This window comes from Struthio camelus, chromosome 12, assembly GCF_040807025.1.
Source record: "Struthio camelus isolate bStrCam1 chromosome 12, bStrCam1.hap1, whole genome shotgun sequence".
NCBI lineage: Eukaryota > Metazoa > Chordata > Aves > Struthioniformes > Struthionidae > Struthio > Struthio camelus.
The window spans coordinates 25,800,585-25,824,726 of NC_090953.1; the positions used below are offsets into that span (position 1 = coordinate 25,800,585).

The 24,142-nt window shown below is 52.1% G+C and overlaps 1 protein-coding gene across 1 annotated transcript; it reads right to left on the bottom strand.

Annotated features, from left to right (window-relative positions):
• Positions 1–432: 432 nt before the first annotated feature.
• DUOX2 (dual oxidase 2) lies at positions 433–23,564 on the bottom strand. The gene is made up of 33 exons (XM_068957898.1): positions 23,481–23,564; positions 22,496–22,579; positions 20,785–20,949; positions 19,467–19,654; positions 17,623–17,824; positions 16,548–16,714; positions 16,392–16,452; positions 16,098–16,194; positions 15,823–15,895; positions 15,155–15,257; positions 14,647–14,810; positions 14,018–14,184; positions 13,649–13,767; positions 12,090–12,227; positions 11,640–11,753; positions 10,562–10,764; positions 9,942–10,127; positions 9,269–9,494; positions 8,467–8,560; positions 8,069–8,244; positions 7,697–7,766; positions 7,078–7,173; positions 6,036–6,214; positions 4,926–5,156; positions 4,557–4,656; positions 4,362–4,411; positions 4,095–4,222; positions 3,559–3,712; positions 2,651–2,883; positions 2,298–2,456; positions 1,976–2,131; positions 1,757–1,885; positions 433–1,203 (listed from the first exon to the last, which is right to left on the bottom strand). The coding sequence occupies exons 1-33, from the start codon at positions 23,524–23,526 to the stop codon at positions 1,081–1,083; spliced, it is 4,581 nt and encodes a 1,526-aa protein (XP_068813999.1). The 5' UTR covers positions 23,527–23,564; the 3' UTR covers positions 433–1,080.
• Between the last annotated feature and the right edge of the window lie 578 nt (positions 23,565–24,142).

A 24,142-nucleotide genomic window follows, 5' to 3' on the forward strand; every position in this document is an offset into this window, starting at 1 on the left:
CTGACTGTGGGTTGAAGCAATTTCCGCAGCGGTGCCTAGCACTTCTTCTTGGGCCCCTTGGCAGTAAGTTCCCCCACGCCAGGGCTTGCTGGGGGCCTCTGCAGGGGTATTGCTGCAGGTAAATTGCTGCAGAGGCTGTGCCTGGTCTCAAGTCTGTATTCCCCCCGCCCCCATCCAAGCCCCCAGCCACATCAAAATGCTCAAACAAAATTAAGTAACAAACTAAAATCAAGGCAGTTTTAAGTCTGAACCCCACCCCACCCCCCCTTCTCATCCCATGCAACCAATGCAGGAAACTCACTCCTCCTACTTAACCTGAATGTTTCCCAGCAGGATGGCACAAATGCTCTGTAATAGTAGCAAGCTAAGCACTGTGCCACAAGCATTGCGACTTGCCAGGCAACAGAGCTGCAACTACAGGAGACAAGAAAATGATTTAAAACTTCAGTCTGCTTTATTTATGCGAGGAGAAATGATATCGCTCAATCATAGCCCATGAGATTGGCAGTCCAGTGACAGCAAGTCAGGCATTAGTTAAACAAGCGTTAACGATCCCTGATCAAAGGAAGAGGCACTGCTGGAAGAGGCCAATGCAAACACAAGGAAGGCCCTGAGCAAACTGAGTGGAGGAGCAGCATGCTAATGAACAGAGATAATTGAGTACAATAGGGAGGCTGAGGCCATTTCCAGGAGAGGGATGGTGGAGAGCTCGCAGGCTCCATACACCGTGCAGAGGTCTCAGGGCAAAGTGCCCTGAGTTCAGGCTGCTTCCAAAAGCTGTTCAGAGCCATTCCCAGTGTGACGCTGTGGAGGGTTGAACACGTGCGTTTCCAATCAAGATGCCTTGGTATTGCTTTGCGAGGCCAGAGCAGGAGCATGCCGGGAGAGGGCCCGAGAGGATGGGTCCACTGTGGTACCTGGTTCTGAATGGCAGATGATCTGCAGACTGACCTATGCCTGCTAAAGGATCTTGGCCCCTGGCTTCTGGCCAGAGGGCAGGCGAGGGCAAGGCCATGTCCAAACCCAGCTCTCCACTGCAAGCAGCCGGGGTGAGGGAGAAGGGAACGGCACGGGGTAGGGTCAGAAGTTCTCGTAGTGATGTACAAAGTAGGTCTGGTCCTTTTTGTTAACTTGCTGACAGGCCTTTTCCACACTCTTTGTCATCCCGGGTGGGCCACAGCTGAACACCCCGATCTTCTGCACCTGTGGAAACAGGGAGGCCAAAGGGATGTCTAATCTGATGGCACAAACTCTCCCGCCCAGCTCAGCCACCCCTGGCTCTCTCACACCAACCCTCGGGCACCTCATCCTCTGGCAGCATCAGGCATGGCTACCGGCCATTCCTGCCTGAGGAGGCTTCCAGGGACTTCCCGTGGAGCCACTGCGGCCATGGAGGAGGGAATGGGGGCCTTTCAAAGGCTCCTCACAACTTTTGCCAGCTCTGAGTACTGGCTGCACCCAGAATCTCATCACAGGGTGAGGTTGGGGGGTGGTATTTGGCTGGACCAGGGCAAATGTGATCTCCCCCTGCAATGGCCCATCCTGTCTCCAGAGGGTGTGTGGGGCCGGGGTGGGGGCGGGGGGTAGGGAGGGTTTATGCCCCTTCTGCCTTCCCCTTTGTGCAGGCACCACCAAGCTCTGCACAGCCTCAAGGATGGGCTGGGACCAGGGATGTCATTGTTCCCTGCACTGGCCAGTGGATGCCCCCTTCCTGCCCCCATGCAGGTCCCCAAGGCCCAGACAGGGCAGCACAGACCTCAGGGTGCACCTCCTGCAGTGAGGTGAAGAAGGGCATGAATGGGGGCCGCCCGAAATGCGTGATGGAGCGCAGTCCTGTGAAGAGGCTCCGGTTCAGCACCTTCTGGAACTGCCGCTCGCAGATATACTGAAAGAGAGAGCAGGGCATGTCAGACCAGCACAGCTGAGGCCCTGGGCCGGCAGCCTCCCTGGTGGGCAGCCCTGGCGCAGGGCTCACCAGCATGGTGGTGCGCAGGTCAAACTTCTCGGCCAGCTGTGTGATGTAGATGTGCACAGAGACCAGGTTGTTCCGGTCGGCCTCCTCCACCTCACGGATGATGTCGGCCAGCCACTCGAACTGCCGCTGCGTGCGTGTCACCCAGATGAAATATATCTGTGGCATGCAGGGATGAGACTCAGTATGGGGCCAGGATGCCCGATGCACGCCAGGGTGCCCGATCTTTCTTGGCCAGGACTTGGGGAATTTCACCCCCAAAGAGGCCAGAAGCAGCACAAGGTGTCTTGGGGAGGGCTCTTGTCCGCTGGCTGCTTCCTCTTACCTTCTTACACAGCAGCTTGGAGCTGAAGGATGACTTGAAGACCAGGTCCTTGAGGATGGATGCAAAGGGCGTCACCCCGATGCCTCCTCCCACCAGCACTGACACCTCGAACTTGTTCCACTCCTGGTGGCCCTCCCCAAAAGGTCCGTCCAGGTAGAGCTGGAAAGGAGCTGGCTCTTAGCAAAGCATCTCTCTCCTCCACTCACCCAGGACTTGGCCACTTTCAAAGCTGGACAAGTGCCTTGGGCTTGGGCACAACTCAGTGCCAAGTTGCTTTGGACCTGAGAACTGCCTGCCCTCAGAGGCTCCCCGTCTCTGGAGCTGCAGCTCCTAGTGCGGAGTGTCGAGCTCACCTTGGGCAGCTTGCCGATGAGGGCCAGGCTCTCCAGGGAGTAGAGCTCCCGCAGGCGGGTGGTCCAAGGTCCCACAGCCCGGATGTGCAGGCTCAGCGTGTCCTCGTGCGGCGCTGAGGTCAGGGTGAATGGGTGGTACTCGGTGGTGCCCAGGGCCACACAGGCGATGCGTACCCATTGCCCTGACTTGTAGTCAAAGTCCTGCGGCCTCTGGAACTGGAGATGGGTAACACCTGGTGGTGGTGGGGGGGGGGGCGGTAACAGAGGACTTTTTACTAGCTCCTTCATTAAGGTTGTTGTTTGAGACATTGAGCAGTGGAGGGAAAAGGCTAGGAGAGATCAGTGGCCTCAAGGAAAGTTGGTGCATTTGACCTGTGCTATTGGGGGGGGGGGGGGGGGGAGCGCTTAAGGACAAGTTGTGGAGCCAGGCCTGGACACAGGATGCCCAGAGAAGCTGTTCTGGGGCACAACACAGGGACCAAGTGGTTCTTGTTAGGTAAATAACTGATGCCTACTCAGGGAGGTAAAGCCAGTGTGTTGGCGAAGCTCTGTACCTCAGTTTCCCTACTTGTGGAGGGCCACCAGAAGACCCTTGCCCTGCAGGGGGGCTGTGAAGGCAGTAGGGAACATGTATTCTGGAACAAGGCTGCCTCCCTCAGTGGTGTCAGTCTGAGCTGTCAGTTCATGTGACAGCCAGCAAGATATTTTTCCGGGCCAGAATGACCTGCTTGCCATTTGGGTTGGGGATTGCTGCCATGGGGCACCTGCACCTCTCAACACCAGCAGGACTGGAAAACTCAGTCCCTGAGGAGCTGGGTTTCCTCTTCCTCTGCAGCCCCCTGATGCTCTTGTGAACAGCCTGACCTGGTGGGGGTGGGGGGGGGGAAGGGGCTGTGTGGATGTGGTACCTGAGGGCAGGAGCTCAGCTTTCACCACGCCAATCTCCACCTTCTTCCTGCTCAGGCTGAGCAGCTTGTCTGCACCGTAGATGAGAGCCGGGATAATGAAATAGATGTGGAAGCGGGGCTGTTGGATCAGAGCATAGCTGCCGTGGATGATGATCTGGGGAGGAGCAGGGAAGGAACAGCCCCCATCAGTGTGGCACTCGCTCCAGTGAACCATCTCCCTGTGGTTAATTCAGTGACAGCTCATTGGTAGCAGGGAGATGGGAGGGTCCAAAGATGGTGGAAGGAGCAAGGATCCAGGCCACCAGGTTCTTTTGAGTACTGGGCCCTCTGGGACCTGCCTGGCTATTTCCCCTGCCTGCTCCTCATCCGCTGGGCTGAGCCTTGGGCTTGCAGTGCATCGGCACCACCTATTCCCTCCCTGCCTAATTTCCCCTGCCTGCTCCTCATCCGCTGGGCTGAGCCTTGGGCTTGCAGTGCATCGGCACCACCTATTCCCTCCCTGCCTAACAGCTGGGCTGGGGTGAGACCTGCATTACCAGGACATAGAGCAGCACGTAGAGATGGTGAGTGATCCAGAAGCCCTGAAAGCTGACGCGCCGGAAGTGGTGGGTGGCAAACACGTACATCACAGCAAGAATCACGAGCAGCAGTACTCCTGTCATGCCTGCAAGAGAAGGGAGATAGAGAGTGGATCAGACCTGCCCCATGGGGGCTGCATCTCAGCTGGGCAGAGGCTGCCCAGCTCTGGCACACCAGCAAGCACAGGGCGCAGGGTACACAGCCTGTCTACTAGGCCTTCTTACCTGGAACAGTCTGGAAGAACCACCAGTAATATTTCTGAGGGAACTGTGACCTAGAGAGGGACAAGAAATTGCACCATGGATCATGGACTGGCCAGAACAGGGATAAGTCTAACACTTGTTTGAAAAACGTTTTCACTTTCTTTGCCATCTATGCCCAGGATGTTCTGCCTGGACTGTGCTTCAAACTGCACCTACCCATCATCCATAAAGACACTGGAGAAGAGGCAGGACAACACACTGAGAGGGATGACTGAGAAGATGTAGACGTTCACTACATGACCTGCAGTGTGGAGCACTGTAGAAGATGGAAACCGGGAGAGAAGAGCATCATCACCATGGTACGTGGACACATGGCAGACCCTGCTGATATGCTCAGCAGCCTGGCGATTACTCCTGTTCTGTGGTGCAAAGCATCTAGTCTCGCCAGGTTCCGTATACAGTGGCATGCTTCTGCCTTCTCTAGCTGTATCATGATGGGCTGGTCCCTCCTGAAGAGCTGATCTCCTGGTTTAACTGTGATTCCTGGGTGACATCTCCCCCGGGCTTCCCCGGCAGACCACCTACCTGAGAAAATCAGGGCTGCCATGGCAATCCAGCGATGGAAGTCCACGGCGGCATCGAAGGGGATGTAGCGATTGAGGAAAGTCTCCCGCAGGATGGTGATGAGGTTTCGGCACATGGTGAGCAGGATGTAGGAGTACATGAAGGAGATGCAGGCAGCTGACCCCCGAGAGATGATGATCCCAACAAAGGTGGTCTGTGCAATTCCAGTGAGGGGGGATGCAAAGGCATAGTCTGGGGAGAGAGAGCAGAGTAGGGCCTCACACACCAAGCACACTGTCCCTTCCTGCAACCAGAGTGGCTCTGCCAAGAAGCAGCCACCTAGGATGGGGCTGCGTGGGGACAGGGACACACTACGCTGCTATGTCAGACCCAGGATCTGCACTGGTCTCTGCTGCTGGGAGACAGGATCTCGTTGGAGGCTGAGGGAGGGGATTAGTCTCGTCTTTATAGCACTGTGAAACTGCATCTCAAGACTATGTCCAGAGTTGGGATTTCTAGTACAAGAGAGGGAACAGCAAACGAACGAGTCCAGGGGAGGCCACGAGGATGACTGGGAGCTGGAGCACATGGTGTATGAGAAGGCTGAGGGAAATGGGCTTGCTCAGCCTGGAGGAAACAAGGCTCAGGGGAGACCCTACTGCTATTTACAACCATGTAACGGGCATTGCAGAGAGAATGGAGCCAAACTCTTTCCGGTGTTGCACAGTGACAGGATCAGAGGCAATGGGAAAAATTTCACTAAGGGAAATTTGAATTAAATTTCAAAAAACACTCTTCGCCGGGGGATGGGCAAACACTGAGATGGGCCTAGTGTTGAGAATGGATCTCCATCCTTGGAGCTCTTCAAACTTTCTCTAGACAAGGCCTTCAGCCACTTGATTCAGCTTTGACATTGGCCTTTCTTTGAGCAGGGAGTTGGACCAGCGACCTCCAGTGGTCCCTTCTGACCTCAATAATTCTTTGATTATTTAAAGGGAGGACGAACACTGCTGGCCAAAGCTGTGCCAGGACCTTCCCCACCCCAGTGTGGCCCATGCAGTGTGTCGTTTTCAGGAGCCAACCCTATGCACTCCCCAGCATCTGTAGTGGCAGAACTGGAGGGACCCTCACAGTATGCTCTCTCCACAAACAGGCCGGTGGTGATGGCAGAGAACAGGACCACGCAGATAATGTGGCGCCGGTAATTCTCAATGAAACGCTTGAACTCCTGGATCTTCTGCTGAACTTTATTCCGCTGGTATTTTTTCCTTTGTGCTTTGGTGTATACATGTAGCTGGTACTGGTTCACCCTGGAAAAACAGGAGAACTTGTGTCAGTTCAAGATTTACCTGATGTCGGGTATGGCTCAGGGACTGTATAGCACCTAGCACACCGGAACAACCCTCTGCAAATGACCGCAGGGACCTAAAGAAGATGGTATCAGAGTTTAATTTCTGGATATGATCCAGCTGACACAGTAATGAAAGCTGATAACAATTATGCAGATAATGCCTGATGAAATAGGCTATAAGGAAGGACCATAAAAGATGATTTTTATAATGACAGTGAAACCTCCCAGGGTTAGCTGTATTCTGAATGACGCAGTATTTCTGCCTAGGAATAATAACAACTTAACTGCTTCTTTGGAGAAGTATATGCCATTGCCACAGCAGTGAGGACTTGAGTCTCTCCTGCTGTAGTGGCAGGCATTGCAGAGCTGAAGCAGCAGAGTCCCAGTGGGCAGAGGAGGGCTGGCAGCGCAGGTAGGACTTGCCATACAGTACCCCTCTCTGCAAGTAGGGCATACACTCTACAACCCACTGTCTGAGGCTCTGGAGTTGGCTGCTTCATGTTTTTTCAAAGACAAGTCAACCAGAGCCAGCTACAGTAGTGAGCAGCAAACCCTCCGCTGTGCCACTGAAATGGGCCTATTCCCAGGGCAGACATCATGCTCCAGCTTGAAAAAGGACGGTGTGTCTGCCTAAGCAGGGTTATCTCCTGGCAGGGAGGGTGTTGCATCCTGTCCTTCCATCCTGCCACCTTCATGCTGGGTTCTTCACCGCAGTTATTTGACTTAAGTCCTACTGGGACATAGAGACATGAGAAATAGGAAAGAGCAGCCTGGCTGAACCAGAGTCCAAAAGTGCAGAAAACAAGGAGGGGGCATACTCACTTTCTGCCCAGTCTCTTCCTCAGTTCTTGCCCTTCTTGCTCCACATACTGGGCCACAGTTTCCAGATGTGGGCCTTCCTCCCTGTCTGAGATGGTTCTGCCAAAAAGAGAGCTTGTCTAGTCAAAAGCTGTATTTGCAGAAAGGGCTGTGGGTTAGTCAGAAGTGGGTCTTCTCCATTGCTGCCCCAGAGATGCTTTCCATCTCAGGTTCAGCCTAGAAGGGGCCTTGATTTTTCCTGCCAGCCTGCTGCATTCTTTACTGCAGGATATGTGGGTCGAATTCACTCCAAGATAACCCATCGCCCTGAAAAGCAATGCAGGGCTCCCCTCCCAGTGGTGAGACAACTCAGTCACATAACATGTGCAGTGTGGGCTCTCCAGGAGGCAGTTTCTCCCTATACTCAGAGTACTAGGGGAGGGGAGAGGGCAGCATCCAAACCACAGAGTGCTGCCTGCTCATGGACATGCCCCAGTGTAGTTATCCCCCTTCTCTCTCCAGTGCTGGGGTTGGGAAGGCCCAGTAGGAGAATTTGTTGGAGCGGTTGAGGTAAAGGATAGATATGCATGAGGGCAGAAAGAGGGAAAGAAACAGCAGCAACAGGACTGAGAAGAGAGCTCACCCTTTGGGCTCATTCTTTTTTATGAAGGAGACACGGTTCTGTACGTTTTTCTTGAATACATCAGGCACACCTTTCAGGATCCAAAAGGGCAGACAGTTATTTACATTGTGTAAGATTCAGTCAACAGGGTTTAGACATCTTTCCTGGGCAGGGGTACAGTGGGGAGAGGCTCTATGCTGAACAAAACTGCTTCCATGCGTTGTACATGGAGCAACAGCTAATGTCAGATTACTGCCCATGGAGAATGGGGCAATTAGGGGTTGGAGAGACAGATGGGACATGATTTTGAAGCTACATACTAGGTGCTGTTCAACTCATGCAGACCTGCAGGCCCAGGTGTGACCCAGCACTCCTGCACGTGCTCCCACTGACCTTTGATGCAGAGCTGGGTGAGACGGAGCTCGCTGTCATGATCCCGCAGCATGTAGTGGAAATCCTCCCATGTCAGTTCATCCTTGTCCTGAAACCCTGAGGCCTGAAACATGGACTCGGTCACCTGCTCCGCCTGATCTCTTGACAGGCAGTTGTTGGAGATTTCAATGAAGGACCTGGAGCAAGGAGGGGAGATGGGAATATTAGAGTACTACAGCTTGAGTCCTTGAAATAACACAGGGCAGAGCCCCAGACCAGTTTCATTAGGTCTCACGTAGCCCTCTTGGGGACTGAAGCACAGAGATCGGGAATTGCTTGTGAAGACATCTACAGTTGTGGACATTGTGAGGACAACTACCAAGATTCCTGGTTCTGTCTAGAGAGATAAAGAGAAGTACCTGAGCATCCGCAGAAACTCCTTCTTGGAGAGGAACCCATTCTCATCAATGTCATACATCCTGAACATCACCTTAGACTTCTCTTCTGGAGACCCTGGTAGGAAGGGAGAGAGGTGGAATAAGAACAAGATCCTATTTTTACCAGCAAAGGTGCTTTCAAAGATTGCCTTGGAAAGCCTGGACCTGTGGCAACAGTCTTACCCATCTCCGAAAAGACTGTGAGGGCAAACTGCTGATGGCAGTTTGAATAGCAACAGAGTTTTCCTTCACTCTCATGCCTCATTTCTGCTTAACTTTCTCAAATGAAAGGTGAAAAAATGGGTAAAGACATTGTTGTGCATTATTTTACAAGCTGAAAATGTAAAAGTTTTGCACAGCACTGATTTTGTGGGAGCTAGTTTGATTAAATCTGGTATTCATCCCCTCCACCTACTCATTTTCCTTGCCAGTGGTCAGTTAGGGAAGATCAAGCATGATATCAGATATGGTTGATATCTGTCAAGGACAGGAAGTATGGTCCATTCAGGAGACAGAGAGTGGACTTGTGTGTGAGAGGAGATAGATCAAAAAATCACTGTTCTGAGATAACTCTCCTCATGTACAGTCAGCATAATTACATCGTTACTGCCTTGTAACTCAAGTTCAAGCTGTCCTAATGAAGAGAACTTTAATCTATAGAACTGTCTACAGATTGACCTGCTGGATGGATCTTGTCCTTCACTCTGCTGGTGACATCGTTGCCAGAGCCTAGGAACAGGACTTAAGGCAACAGACGAAGACACTAACCAACACCAGGTCCCACCTTTCATGAAGATCACCAAGATGTCCAGGAACTCTCGGAAGGAGATGTACCCATTGCCATCTTTGTCTGCCAGCGAGAACATGGACTCCACAAACATGGAGTGGGCTTTGAGCCCTAAGGACTCAGCAAACTCAGCCCTGCTTAGCTCACATGTCAGAGACTCCTTTGCCTTCTGTGAAGATTCAAAGCTGAGCTCTCCAGCATCAGACCGGTCAATGTCCAGCACCTGCAGGTTGTGTCCCACAAAAGAAATCCTTTGAGTGCTGGCAGAGCAGGAGGCTATTGTTGGCTTGTCCAGCCTATTGCACAAAGAGTGGTAGCTCTCCCAGCACAGAATTCATGACAGATACCATAGGAATGTCCTGTATTTCTCCTACACAATGCGCCTTCTACAGTAAACACCACTGACCATTGCGGATACCTCAGTCACTTACTGAGAATACCACAGCACATGCAAAAGTCTCTTTCTAACATTAAACACTTGCATCACAACAGCAGAGCTACCTTTGTCTTCTGCAACTGAAAATTTTCCATAATTCTAAAAGTATCAGCGGCTTCTTCCTTGTGCGTGGCTTACCAACTCTTACGGAGAGCAACGGCAGCAGTATTCATTACTTAGTCAATACAGAAATACCTTCTTCCATTCATCAGAGCCTGCCAAACCTGTACATACCTGAGCAAATAGGTGCCTAAAGAAAGTCTCCAGAATCTTTTTCCTCTGCTCCTGGGTGACTGCCTGTTTCAGCAGACTCTGTTCCTTCATCTCAGACACATGCAGATCAAGATTGCTCTTTTTCAAGCAGTCTCGTAGCTTCCCAATGAAGTTGCTCCTCTCTGCCTCTTCATCGAAAAACAGCACCTGCGAAAGGCACCAGACAGCTGTGAGTGGCAGAGACTCTCAGTCAGGCTGAGTTTGGACATCACATCCAACAAGCTAAAAGTCTAAGCTTTCCTCAGCAGTTGCTGGCTGCTCTTTTCAAACTGGTCTGACCTCTCCCTATCAGATTCACCCCGCACACACCATTTCTGTGTCCATGGGTACCGACTGAGACCTGATTTGCTAAAGCTCACTGGTCTGGAGGTCTGCAGCTCAGTATGAAGCACTGCTGCTGCTCACCACTTCATGGTATGAAGTGGACCTAGTGGTTCTCAGGAGGCTGCGGCCACCCTTCAGGGGCCCATGCTTCCCTGAGAGCCCAGCACCCAGGACTGAGTGGTGCAGCATATATGTGACTAGTGGCAAAGGACGCTGGAGGGGTCCGGGGGACACTACTCAGGCATCACAGTACTCACCAGGTCGTACTCCTTGGGGCTCTTCAGGAGCAGAGCTCTGTTGCCTTTGTTGTTGGAGAGAATCACCTCCACCCTTTGCTGGGTTTTCAGACTAATGTTCCGGAGCAAAGACCACCTGCTATCCAGCACTTTGAGCACTTTGTCAGGTTGGATCTGAATGTAGACTGGAGAACTGTCTATCTTGGGACCATGCCACTCCATGGCTGATGGGAGAGAGAACAGGACTCAGCTGTGGAAAGGCACACCTGTGCTCCCATTTATGCCCAACCTTCCTTCACTGAGAGGCAGCTTGGGAGTAACTGCATGGGGCTGATTATAAGGGATGGTAATCCATTGCTCCTTCCCTGCTAAAGCTGCACAGTACAGAGTCTGTACAGAAAATACCTGGCAGGTCACGTGGGTTGCTGGGGAGGGAGAGCTAGACTTTGCTATCACATAGTCTGACTTTGTTGCAATAACTGTGCCATCTTTGGTACAACTCTACAGTTCTGACTGTCTTAGTTGTGTCAGAGTTAAACCTTCCCACCCCATTTCTAAAATTTTAGACTTGCAGTTTTATGTGGGCTCAGTGCTATTGACTAACCACTGGCTACATGTCTGCCACGAGACCAATTACATGTTAAGGGAAAAAATGATGCTCTCCTGACTGCCCGTAACAGAGCAGAGCTCAAGTGTATGCACATGGGAGGAGCGTAGACCATGGAGCAGGACAGCAAGATTTTCCCGGCGTTCAGAGCAAGGAGATACAGTTCCTGTCCTGGAGCCACTGGTGCAACTGCTCTGCATCTATTTCCCTCAGGAAAGGTGTCATCTGGAGAGCATTACCTAGGTAATACCCTAGGTCATGGGGTGGCTGAGGTTGGAAAGGACCTCAGGCAGTCTCTAGTTCAACTTCCTGCCCAAAGCAGGGCCATCTATAGGACAGGCCAGGTTGATCAAGGCTTTATCCTGTTGGGTCTTGAATAAGATGGAGATTGCATAACCTCTCCAGGAGCTCTCCAAGCTCTGTTCTCCAGCCTTGCCCTGACTTCAGCAGCATCACCAGACCTCCATCACAAGATTAATAGTGCCACCTCACCATGTGCCGCCTCACTGGTCACCTCTCTCCGCACGCTGGGGTCCTGCTTCTTCTGAAGCTTCTTGAAGTCTCTCTGGCGGAGAACAGCAACGATCCAGGCCACAAATAGACTTACTGAGGACACATTGGAGAAGGAGTCATGAGATATCACCAAGTTCTTTCCTGCTCTGGCAGTGCCTCCTGCATGACTGGGACAGACAGGGGTTTATTTCTTCCCCATCATCCCCAGTTTAACCTTGCACAGTTTTATTTAACTCAGGGCTGCACCAACACCAGTCCATGAAAGCCCTACTCCATCCCAAGCACCCGAGGACCTGCCACCGCAAGGACCTCAAGAGTGGCCAAGACTCAGCAGCTTCTGCTGGGAGATGTTTGGCCCCTGGGCACTAATCTCCATCCTCCAGTAAAGGAGGAGATGAGTTAAAAAAAAAAAAAAAAGTAACGGCAAACCTAAAGGCAGACAGCAGAGAACAATGATGATGATCCCAAAGCCTGCACCACTGCCTTCAAAGTAGTCCAGAACAGTCATGGGTGTGCAGTTGGCCAGGTGTTGAGTTGTCAGCTGCTGGGGCTGAGGGCATGGGTCCCCTGCATGGGACGAGAGAGGCTGTGAGTGTCATGGGCCTTTTATCCCTCTCACCTCCTTCATCCCTGGGAACCTCTAGAGTTAAGACACTGCTGAGGTTTGTTGCTTAGTGACCCAGGGAGCACTGCAAAACTGTCTCATGCTCATCACTGGCATGATGTTCAAGTTAAACTCCAGATTTTAGGAGACAGCCTTTGTTTTCAGGCTGAACCTTTGCTTACCACACCAAACCAAGCACAGAACTGGGCCCAAGTGCTCTGAGGAGCCTCTGCTGAGCACATCTCCCACTAGGATGGACTGAGTGAGAGGCACCCTGGGCAATGCCAAGTCAGGGCTCAGCATCTCTGCTTGTCAGCTGGGTACTATAAATCCAGTCAGCCCTCCTGGTACAATTGACTGGTGTGTACATCTAGGGAATCAAAATACATTGCAAGGGCTGGAACAGGCAGCAGAAAAATACTTTTGTTGAACAGGAAGGGTTGGCAAAATCCAAAGAGGGAACGGCATGCTGCTATTTTTGGCCACCCTGAGAATAATGTGGGCCCTTTGGGTCACAGCAGCGGGGACAGAAAAACTCATTTCAAGGATGGCATAGAAGGCTGCTGGGGCAAGGGGTCCACATCAGCCTTCAGTGCGGGACTTGGGCATTTAATGTCGCTTCTAGCCTGCTGGAAATCAAAAATGTTCTGGGACACAATCCTTGAACAATTCTGGGTTGAACTCTGGCTGGCACAATTCATCACGCACATCTCTTCACTTGAACTCTGCGAGGGTTGCACCACAACCTCAGGAAAGCCCAGCCAGCTTTTTGAGCAGCCGTGGTTAACCAACAGCCCCACTGGCAGAGCAGCTGGGCAGGAGTAGGCATTGCAGAGCAGCACCCAGGGAATATTCAGAGTTTGATGCAGATAAGCATAAATGTAGTACGCAAAGCTTAATTCCTCTGCAAACTTCACAGAGTTTCAGGTCACTCACCAGTTTAACCTGCAGACCTGTGTGTGTACATGTATAAAAGCAACTAGAGAATATGTCAGTGATGAGCATGATACAGCTTGGGGCAGCCAGAGGCCAAGTCTTAGCCCCTGCAGGACTTTCCAGGGCATCATTTGCCTGTGGCATTTTTGTACCCAGGGATCCTTCCAGGACTCATGCAATGCACATGCCTGGACTTTAGTTCACTTTCAACATCTGCTCTGCCTGCTTTGCTTGCAGGCTATCCTTGAATTTTGTATACATTTGGCTCACTTACGGGCATAGCAAGCATCAAGCTTGCCAGTTTGCCAGCTGGTTGCTTTCCCTGTGTCACTGAATCACTGGCTGTGTCACCAAGACTGGTCTGTGTCCAAGGCCAGTGGAGCTGTTTTCTCCCTAACTCACTTGTGCTGTTTGCTCCCTACATCCTGGCACTGCACAGAGCCCTCACCCTCATGCCAGACAAACACCTCGCGCTGGATTTCCGTCAAGTTTGCGTAGGTGACTGCAATGAGGACGTCGTGGAACGTGGTGTTGCGAATCTCCCTGGTTTCTTCCTCTGTGAATAAACTGAGAAAAAAGACAGAGTCAAATGGTGACTGGGGTGACAGAGCTTGGCCCAGAAAGTCAGCTAGTGGCAGGAGGGATTCACTCCCTGCACCATTTTAGGAACCGAGGAAGCTGAAGGATGGCTCTTTCCTCCAGCCCCAGTTGCTGTGGCTAACTGGGCTACAGGGGTGAAGCGTCCATGGCTCTCTAGACATGGCTGACAGAGCAGTGGGCAACCTGCTCTGTGTGCCAGATGGGGAAAAGCATTTACCCGTTCTTGGTGTTTTCAAACCAAAACCTGTCGCCATCACGCAGGCGCACAAACTGGTCCAGGATAATGGCACTGAAGAGGGAGCCATGAGTCTCCAGCATGCCTCCAGGGAGCAACTCTAGCCTGGCCGTGTCGTTGGCGTACAGGGCAGCAATTCGCTCCAGGACCTGGACAGAAACCCCCACCACACACAAACACAGCCTGAGCAGAGAGAATTTTGCCAGGGCATCAAAAAGTTTTGGGAAGCCTCAGGAGGATTGGGGAGCATGCATTTCCCAGGCATCCCACGTCCATCAGCTGGGCAGATGATCAGACCCACATAGCCTTGAGCTTGGGCTTGGGCTTGGGCTTGAGCAATCAAACATCGCTCTCAGAGCAACTGAGCTCCAGAAGGAGTAGAACACACAGCAGCACGGGAGCTCTGCAAGGGGGCAGGATATACTTATTCACATCGCGTAATTACACAGTTACTCCTAAACAACAGCCACACAGACATGAAAATAGACCTCACTAGACCAGAATGTGCACTGGTGTACTTCTGCCTATGTTGGAGAAAGCAGATACTTCTTTGACTGTCTTGAGGTCCTTTGACCTGCATGCTTTCTGAGCCCAGACCAGTCTCCTATTACCTGTTGTCCCAGGTGCGGCGCAAGGTCTGTCCAAGTCTGTAGAGGCTTCAAGCCAAATCGCTCCCGGGCCTGGTTATAGGTGGGTAGGCCAAGGTCTCGTCCACGCTGGAGCCAACTGGCCACGTAGTCAGTGCGGGTGTACTTCAGAGGCCCATACCAGTAATCTGTGGGTGGAATTGAAGATGTGGCAACAGTAAGGCAGACCCCAAGGAGCAACCTCACCTGCCGGGGATGCTGGGCTGCCTCATCCCTCTGTCAACTATGTCCTCCATGGGCTATGCTGAACATATAGAACACCTCCATACCCTCACTGACAAGGTCCGACACGCTTAACATGTCCTGCAGCTTCTCTGCACCTTCATTAACCAGGCTGAAACCGGTCAGAGCATGCGCTCAGGTGCCAGCAGTGGTGGCAATGGGACCTGCCTCCCCATCTCAGCCTCTGCAGAGCCCCGGGAGAGAAGGTTCCCCCCGCAATCTGCCAGCTGCACTGTGGATTAGTACAAACCTTGGAGATCTTCCACCACAATATTGTCTTCCTGCTCCGCAATCTGTGAGCTCATCCCCAACAGGAGATCATCCATGTCCTCTGCACGCTGCAGCCTGCTGCTCTGAAGGGAGATGGAGAGGGCAGGTGAATCCTCACAGAACCAAGGACATGGGGAAGCCCCCCCACCCCAAACTGGTACCCAAAGCTAGTCTGAAGTGACCGTTGGACTCTTCTGGCCATGGCGCAAACATGTTTCCCAACAGAACCTGGGGACATGACTGGATTGGGCCACGTGGGCAGCAAGTGTGAGCCACTCTACATGGGCCTGATAGCACAAAAGAGCAGTGCTGCTACCGTAGCTGGCAAAGGAGCCAAGTGGGGTTTGACTTGGACCAAGCTAGAAAATAGCCCTAAGGAGGTGGATAGGAGGCAGAGCTGCTTCCCAGTCCAGCTCTTCCCAGCAGCACTAACTGCTTTGTGGAGTGCTTTGTTTCTGCATATAGCATAGAGATTTCTTTCCCCCATCCCCAGCCATGCCAGCTGAGGGCATAACAGGCAGCTCTGCGGGAAGCATCTCATTCCTCAAAGGGATCTTTCAAGGGGAGAAGCAATTTGGGGAGAAATGGAGCTTTAACTACATGCTCTGCCTCCCCGCCCCCCCCTCCCCCAGTGCTCCCTCCCTGTACCTCTCTGCTCCAGTAGTTGTTGCAGAGCCGCAGCGCTGGGTACAGGCCAGCCTGGAACTGGCACTTGGGGTTTCTGAAACAGGAGAGAAGGGCTGGACCTGCAGCCCTGCGGCCAGCTGGCTTTGAGGGCTGCCCCAAGATGAGGCTCAGCAGGCCCTGCACTCCCCACATGACAGGCAGAACATTGGCGAAGGAAAAGGGATCAGCCCCACCTTGGGCATCCTCTTCCCCGGCACAGGCACAGCTCTCCCACAACCTGGCCTGGCTGCTCCTACCTGCTGTAGATGCCTGGCGGTACCATGGTGGCAAGGAAAAGTGATGCAGCTGCCATGAACTCCGGCGAGAGGCTGGGGTCCATGTGCTGCTGGTAACCTGCAGGGGTAACAGCCATGGCTGCATCTGGCACCCGGGAGCGGAAGGACCAAGGCACCAAGCCCTCTCTGCTGCCCCAGCTCCCTTGGCCTGCCGGTCCTCCTTGCAGCCCCTCATCCCTTCTCCCTGATCTAGGGCCCCTGCACATTCCATGGCTCCTTTGCCCATGGGCGGTCCCCTCCCATGGCACCCCTCACCTGCGTATGCTGAGACGGGTCTCCCCAGCAGGGCTGGCAGCCACTCGTACAGCACGATGCTCTAGGGGACAGAGGAGCAGGTCAGGGCCAGCCCCAGGGAGGGCATCGTGGCCCTGGCAGAGCCAGGCTGCTCCAGCAGGGGAGCCCGACCCTCACCTGGAAGGTGGCGATGACCCGCTTGCGAGCGTGTTGGAAGATGTCCTCGTCAGACCAGGTGGGGTGTGCCTGAGCCAGCACTGTGGCCCAGTGGTTGTGGTAGCGAAACCAGACCACGCTCTCGGCCTGCAGGAAAGGGTTCTCGTTCCCCCAGGCGCTCCCCAGGTCTACAAGAGCCACCAGGGCTGTGAGAGGCAGATCCAGCCATGGGGTGCCCCTGCCTGTCACCCGCCCCTGCTCCCCATCCAGGACATGGGGTTAGCTGTGGCTACAAACAGAGAAACACCCCCAGTGCTGTGGCAGCACAGGGTAGAAGCAGGTGGAGGGGGAGCAGCTCTGGGCCCCGAGCACAGATCAAAGGTCGAGCAGGTAAGGAATTCAAAGCAAGCTGAGCAGGTTTTTATCAGTAGCCCCTTTCCCAAGGGGAGATCTCCCTGGATTAGAGGGACGAGAGCCTGTCAGTATCTATGCGTTGGCTGGGAGCTGACCCACTGCCTCCCAGGGACACGGTGACTTAAGTTCACGGCATATCTGTGCTGTGCAGCCTTGCCTTCTCCAGGACATGCATCTTCCTCCTCGGGCTGGGAACTTGCCTTCTCTCCTGCAAGGCTTCTGGCAGCTCTACACCCCGTGGTACTGCTCACCGCACTTTCACAGCCACTCAGGAAGGGGCTTAGCTGCCCTGAGCCCCCTCCATGATCCCCCTGCCCTATCCTGGGGTCTCTCTCTGCCCTTTAGGCTTAGCACACCAGCCACCCTGAGCCTGCGGCTCTGCATGGCATTCCTTGTCCTGGCCATGCTCTGCTCAGAAATAATCATCTCTCCTTTGTGAAGGAGTTTGCTCAGGGAATGGGGAGGGAAAAGGAGGATGCAAACCAGGACCAGCATTTGTCAGCCAACTTTTCTCATATGGGGGATGGATGAGCAAAGCCTCCTGCAGTTGCCCTGTGCCGCTAATCAGTGGGGAGCTCTGAACTCAGCTTGGAGCCTTGCTGGGTCAGAGATGGAGCAAAACAGGGAAAATCGCCAAGGAGAATTGGCCCACAAGGAAAGGAAACCCCAGGTTCTTCCTTACCATAAATCCCCTGGGGACCACCCTTCCCCGTGGATGGATCCAGAGCCTTCCACATGGGGATCCTCCCATCTGTCTCCCTCGGGAAGCGCTTGTCAGGCCCAGAAGCCAGCTTCCCACCCGAGAAGCTCCTCAGGGCATCGCTCCAGGAGTGCGATGGGCCATAGATGGAGCTCCCATCGAGCCAGCCTGTCACTTCGTTGGTCTGAGGGGAGACGTGGAGAATGGGTGTTAACAGGGGGTGGCCTCTGAGGGCTCGGCAGAAAGGTTTAAAACGTCATGCACACTGAAGAGTCTCAAGCCAGTCTGTTTGGTCTCTCGCCATAAGGCAGCCACCCCAGCCCCTATTTTAACAAGAACTACCAAGATGCATATCTTAACACTGCCGGTGGCTGTGCAAACTACTGGACTAATTTCCACAGGCTCCTTGTCTGGCTTGGAAAAAAACAGGTGCAGATTTTTCAAAAATATGATTTTTTTTTCTTTTTAATTATTATTTTCAGCTGTGCCCACAAGCAGAAGGCCCTGAATCCATATGTAGGCAAGGTCGAGCTGGGAGGGGGTAAAACCCATCCCTGGGGAAACTGTGTATGGGGGTGAGTGTGGGAAACACTGGAGCTTTCTTTTTTCTGTAGCTGTCCCACCATGAGACCCTCCCTGGAGGGCCCTCTCCTCGCAGCAAATTGTTCTGCTGCCCTAACAACATGTCGGAAAATCTCCTCTGCCAGTATTTTCATGAAATCATCCTTTTTTTCATTTGAAAACGTGCTATAGGTTGTTCTTCTAAGGTTTGAAACACTGCTAAAAAAAAAAGTAACCTGCTAATCTGGTCTTATCGAGGTTTGTCACATGAACAGTGTTGAGGTTTTTTGCTTTGGCTATTTTGATTGGGAAACTTTCCAGAACTAAAGAAAAAAAACACACCAATTCTGGAACTCATCCAGCCTCAATGCAGCAAAATATAGAGAGAGGTGGGGAAATCTGGATTTTCAAAAATGACTGAAATCCAGAGAAGTTTTACAACAAATATCACTTTGAAAATTGTCGGGGAGGGGGGGGAAGTGTGAAATCCATATGGATTTGTTGAGGTTGCTCTGCCTGGTGTTTATCAGTGACAGTTGCATTGCTAGGAGCCAGATAGCAAGCCATATGAGCTGATTTCACATACCACGCACTCCGCGACACAGTGCAACCTTGACCCCACGGGAGCACTTCAGACAGGGTGACAGTACCAGCTTGGTTTCATGAAACATTTTGCAAGATGAGATATTGCCTAAAATATCTCTCTTAATTGCTAATCTTCTAGAGTGGCACAAATATAAAAAGATCTCCTATTTAAGTTCTTTACACTTATCCTAAAATGGCCCTGGTTATCACTTGTTTTAACAGCCAGAGGCTGTTCTTATTTGGTGCTATCTATCTTTCTTATTTTGACTGACATCATAAAAAGTTTGGCGAATGGTTCCTGCTTTACACATTTCTCCCTAAACCTTGCAAGATACTCAGATTTTCATTAAAATAGGTGGCACAGGCAGGTCTGGAGTAACCATCAGGTTTTCTTTTGGAGAGAGAGAGAGAGAGAGAGAGAGAGAGGAGAGAAAGAGAGAGAAAAAGAAAAGCATTGATCTTCAGCAACCACAAATGTTGCTCTATGTAAATTAGTACCTTGGATGTGTGCTTTGGGATATTTGCACTTGCGTCATACTCTCGAGAGTGGTATATTTTTAAGAAGACAGAAGCACTCTCCAGTTTTTCCAAAAGTCAAAAAGTGTTCCTACAGACCCAACTGTCAGGTGCAGAGGAAGTTAGCCAGAAGGGGAAGAGCAAAGGAAGCACGATGTCCTTACCTGCTCCCGGGGATTGTTGGGGCTCTGCCCTGTTTCCAGCGCCCACTGGATGCGCTGGAAGGGCAGGATCACGTCTCCAGTGCTTGCAGGGTCAAACACAGGGTCTCCGATGGGGATGCGAATATTCAGGAATTCAGCGGGGCAGCCGGGTTTCTCTGCTTCCAGGATCTCAGAGAGCACATGGAAACCTGCCAGAGAACCGAGTAGGGGTGGCAGCTGGAGGGGCTGTCACCAGCATGTGGAGTGGGACAAGCAGGTTTCCTTCCTGCTTTCACTACTAGTTCGCTCCGTGACCTTGAATAAGTCACTCCAGGCCTTACTTTCCCATCTGTAAAGCAGGGCTGTCAACCCCTGCTGTGGTGCCCTGAGGCTCTCAAATGAAAATGAGGGCCAGAGGGACCAATGTGCCTGGCTCCACCCCATCCGAGCTGGGATTCCATGTGTCCCTGGCCAGGGCTCCTGAGTAGGGCAATGACATTGAGGAACCAGGGTGGAAACTCAGACAGAGAAACTCAGCCAGTGGAGGTCCAGAGACCCCTGGCAGCTGGACCATCTGCTGACCACTGCTTCACTGGGAACAAGGCTCCTCATGCAGCCATCATTTTCCCGAGCTCCTGCTCACTGGTAGCCTTCAGGGCCCAGGGCTGCTGCTGAGCCCTGTGGCGGCCATTGTTGGTAGCCCATCTGAGCTCTGGTGTGATGGGAAAAACTGCCTCCAGGCAGAAGCTGAGTGGTACCACATTAGTGTCTGCTCCTCCAGTAGCTGTGGGTTTGAAGAGTTCAGTGGCTCATCTGCCTTGGAGACAAGTGCCCGGAGCTGGTGTTGGGGGCCATGTGTGAACTTTGGGCTATACTTGGAGCTAATTCATCTCCACTTCTTTGACAAGTTCAACCTGTTTCCTCAATGAGCTGAGGATATTTCCCAGAGACATGAGATCCCCAGGCTCCGAGACCCAAGGCTCCGCTGAGCTCCTGAACGAGAGCAGAAACTGCTCCAACTTGTAGCAATGCTGCCCAGCAATCTCTCACTATACAGCTGTTATCAGATCTCTCAAATGTTTTACAATAAGATAACCCTACTGTTAAAACAAATGAGGAAGTTTCAAAAAAACTGGTATCAGTATTTGGGGCAATCATCAAAGGTCACTGAAAATTCATGCAAATTCCCTTGCTTAGGCAGTACTTTGGGATGGCAATAGTCAAGGCTTTCAGGTGTGGATCTGCTCTGAAACAGTGGATTAGGAGTGACAGGGGTCATTCCAGGTGTGAAAAGCAGTCCCCAGTCTGTGCCTGGTGCATGCCAAACCCCCACTCTTACCGAAGAAAACACCAAGGACGGTTATGTTCCTGCGGGAGGGCAGCCCGGAGGGCCCCTGGGCCACTGCAATGCTGAGCTCGCGAGCATTGGGCACGTGGGGCTCCTGCAGTGCCTGGTAAACGCCATCAGCGTAGTTTGCTGGCAGGAGACGCAGCAGGCTGGCACCTGGGGCGCAAGAGCAACAGGGTGTGGGTCCAGCAGCGCCGGACGAATGGCAGCCAGGGTAATAGCAAGGTACAACGATGGGCGTGAGGGTCCCAGAAGAGAGTGTTAGAATGATATAGACACTTATAGGGGCTGAGAACATATAGGTTTTGGCACTGATAGCAAATCCCATCACACTTGTGCATCCCCTTTGCCTTTGGGAGGGTCTGGGGAGCTCACATGGTAACCAGGGTGATATTGAGCTGCCTGCGTAGTCTGTGCAATTCTGCACAAACATGGGGATCAGCCTTTTGCCAATACCAGAGGAAACAGGAGAGGGAATAGCAGGAGACACACAAAGTAAAAGATGAAAGAATCACCCTGAACTTCATATCCACTGTCCATCCCATAGCTGAAAAGCCAGGAGGCAGGAGGTCATTTCTCACTGATGAGCAAACACATTTTGAAAGGCTGTTTACCAGGGTATGGTGGGCTTCGCCTGCTGGCGTTCCCTAGAGATGAGGGAAATCTGAAATACTGGCTGACTACAGAGGGGCAGTGGGCTTATTTTCTGTAGGCTTATTTCCATACATTAAGGGCTGGTGTCTCTGCTTGGATAGAGAGAGATCTTGTCTGCCATGCGCCCGCTGTCATCTCTCTGACAAGCTTTGATGTGATGGGTGGTGACAGACATGTCATGCTGGAGAGCTATTCAGACTCAAAAGAAGCTGTACAATTGCCGCTGTAACTTGTGTCACCATGTAGGTGACAGGTCTAGGCTGCAGGAAATAGGAGCATTCATAATCTTTAATAGTTCAGATTGGATCATGCCTGATCTGCTCTGGTCCCCAGCTCAGTGATGTCTCCTGGAGGTGGGCTGCATGGACTGTAGGGTGTAAGAAAGCAGCTCCATTCCCTTATCTGGCATACAGGAATCCCGCACGCCTGTCCCAGCACAGGCCAGTACACATTGCATCACAGCCCCTCTGCCTCCGGTACATGCACAGTGTCTGCCCTGTGTGGAGCAGAGACGGAGTGGGGCAGCAACGCCTGGGCCACAAACCCTTCTATCTCTGACCTTGCATTGAATGCTGCCTAAATTGCATGCTGATTTTGGCCAAGGATGCCTTTTTTCAGCTCTGGCATCCCTGACCATCACTGAAATGCCTACTGGGAACAGCTAGGTCTTCCCTCGCTTGGCTATTTTGAACGCACTCCCAGAGGCACAGCTCTTTTCTGGGCCTGACCCAATGCCAGCCTCGCCCACGGATGTTGCCTGAGCATCAGGCACGGTAAAAATGGTGTCGGTACATGGAGGAGAAAGCTGAACTACTTGGCCCCCTCCAGCCTGCTCCAATGGGGCTGTTCAGGTGCATCTGTGGATCTACCCTGAGTTGACAATGTAAGAGCCAACAACAATCTCTTCTGTGGGAGTTGGCCTTGCCTGGTCACCTCCCCGGTTCAGGCTCAAGTCAGAAAGGGTTTCTCCCTCAGCCTTGGGACAGGTCAGATGCCACAGAAAGTGTGAGCCTGCCCCCAGCCCACCACCTCGAGGCCTGGCACTTACCCACTGAGCCGCGGCTGTGGTGCAGCAGGTTGTTGTACCAGCCATCATAGCGCTGGACCTCCCAGAAGATGTTCTCCTGGGCTCCTGGAAGAGACCAGACCCTGACTCAGTTGAGACAGTCAGAGCGAGACCGGTACTGGTGTAGAGGCAACCTGATGCAGTGCTGGCAGCAGTCCCACTCCAAGCATGAGCTTGGACTAGAGCTCCCTGGTGTCTCTGCTAACCAGCGCTGTGGTGATCCTGTGGCTTTTGTTACAAGGAGATAGGCTGGGGCTCAGCCCTGCAGGCATGGGATACTGAGGCCCACTTGTTAAGCAGGGGGGAAAAAAAAGCATGACATGTCTCTGTTACCGAATTATATTATATTGTTGTATTTTTCCCCTACTTTTTCTGATTCCTTCCTTATAAACAATATTTTGAGAACTTCTGTGCTCTTTTTGAAGGAAAAGTAAGGTATAAAACAAATTCAGGCCTGTGATCCTGAAGTCCCTAAATCAATATGATATCTGATGTCTGGCTACCATCAGTCTACTCCCAGGGGATCCTAATTTTCTCCTGTTCTCTTGTTGTGTCAGGGCAGGTTTTCCCCTTACTTCTGACCCACGTGACCCATTATCCATGTGTGTCAGACAAAAGCCTTGGCATTGGGGTGATACTCTTATCCGTTGCACTGTGATCAGCAGAAAAAGAACAATAAGTATATGCCCTATTTCCTGTGTATCAATTTGTATTGCTTTTATTATAATAATAGCAAGAAAGTCTAGTTCCTGGTTACAAGCTGTGTGTACACACACATAGCGGTAGTAAAGTCTCCTGACCTTCAGGCCCTACAGTGCAGCATTTTGCTCCGTTTCTTTCTTATCTCCTCACAAAGTGAATTATGCCCCACTCTTATACAATGCCCCATAAGTTAGAGGAAGTTCCTCTGAGGGCAGAAACTATCCAGGAACATCCGTTTTGGATGCCCTTCCCAGAAACTACTTACCTCCCAAGGACCACATCAGCAGCAGAACCAGGGCCAAATTCAGCATCTTCTCTGTGGGATGCAGCAGCCACTGGGTCTGTGGAAGGAGAGTGCTGTAAACAGAGAGAAGGAGGAGGGAGCTGGAACTAGGCTGCTCCAGGAGGCTGGGAACACCTGCAGACAATATTCTCAGCTCCCTCTTGTGGTTTCTATAGCCTAATAAAACCCATTGCTATGGTCTATTGGCAATACGGCAATATGTTCCGGCTGTGCGAAGGCAGCAGAGGCATATGAGACCCCATCGCCCTGGCAAAGGTCTGTCAGTAGGTAACAACGGGTGGCCTGAGACGGGAATCCTTCTGCCAGAGGAGGCCCAGTACCCCTGCCTCGGGGTACCACCAGCTCTAGGCTCAGGTTCATCATCCACAGAGAGATTCACTAGGCTGGGCTAGCTCAGTTATGGAAATCCATTTCTCATTACAGAAACAGGTATGTTTAATGCACATTGTTCCATTCAAACATTCAGCTGGCAACATGAGACGGGAACGTCCTCAGCATGCAGTCAAGCACCCAAAAGCATACTAATACTACAGTTGAAGATTACTACATCAGCTCTGAACTAGCTCCTTGCAAATGCCTAGCAAAACACTCTCAAGATGGCCTTTCTCATGAAGCTTTCCCAT

Coding starts and splice junctions, on each gene's coding strand:
- DUOX2 (XM_068957898.1), bottom strand. CDS start 23,526: ATGCTGAATTTGGCCCTGGTTCTGCTGCTGATGTGGTCCTTGGGAG. Junction 16,453..16,547: donor GGGTCATCGCCACCTTCCAG/GTGAGGGTCGGG, acceptor TCTGTCCCCTAG/AGCATCGTGCTGTACGAGTG. Junction 4,412..4,556: donor AGTGTCTTTATGGATGATGG/GTAGGTGCAGTT, acceptor GTCCCTCTCTAG/GTCACAGTTCCCTCAGAAAT.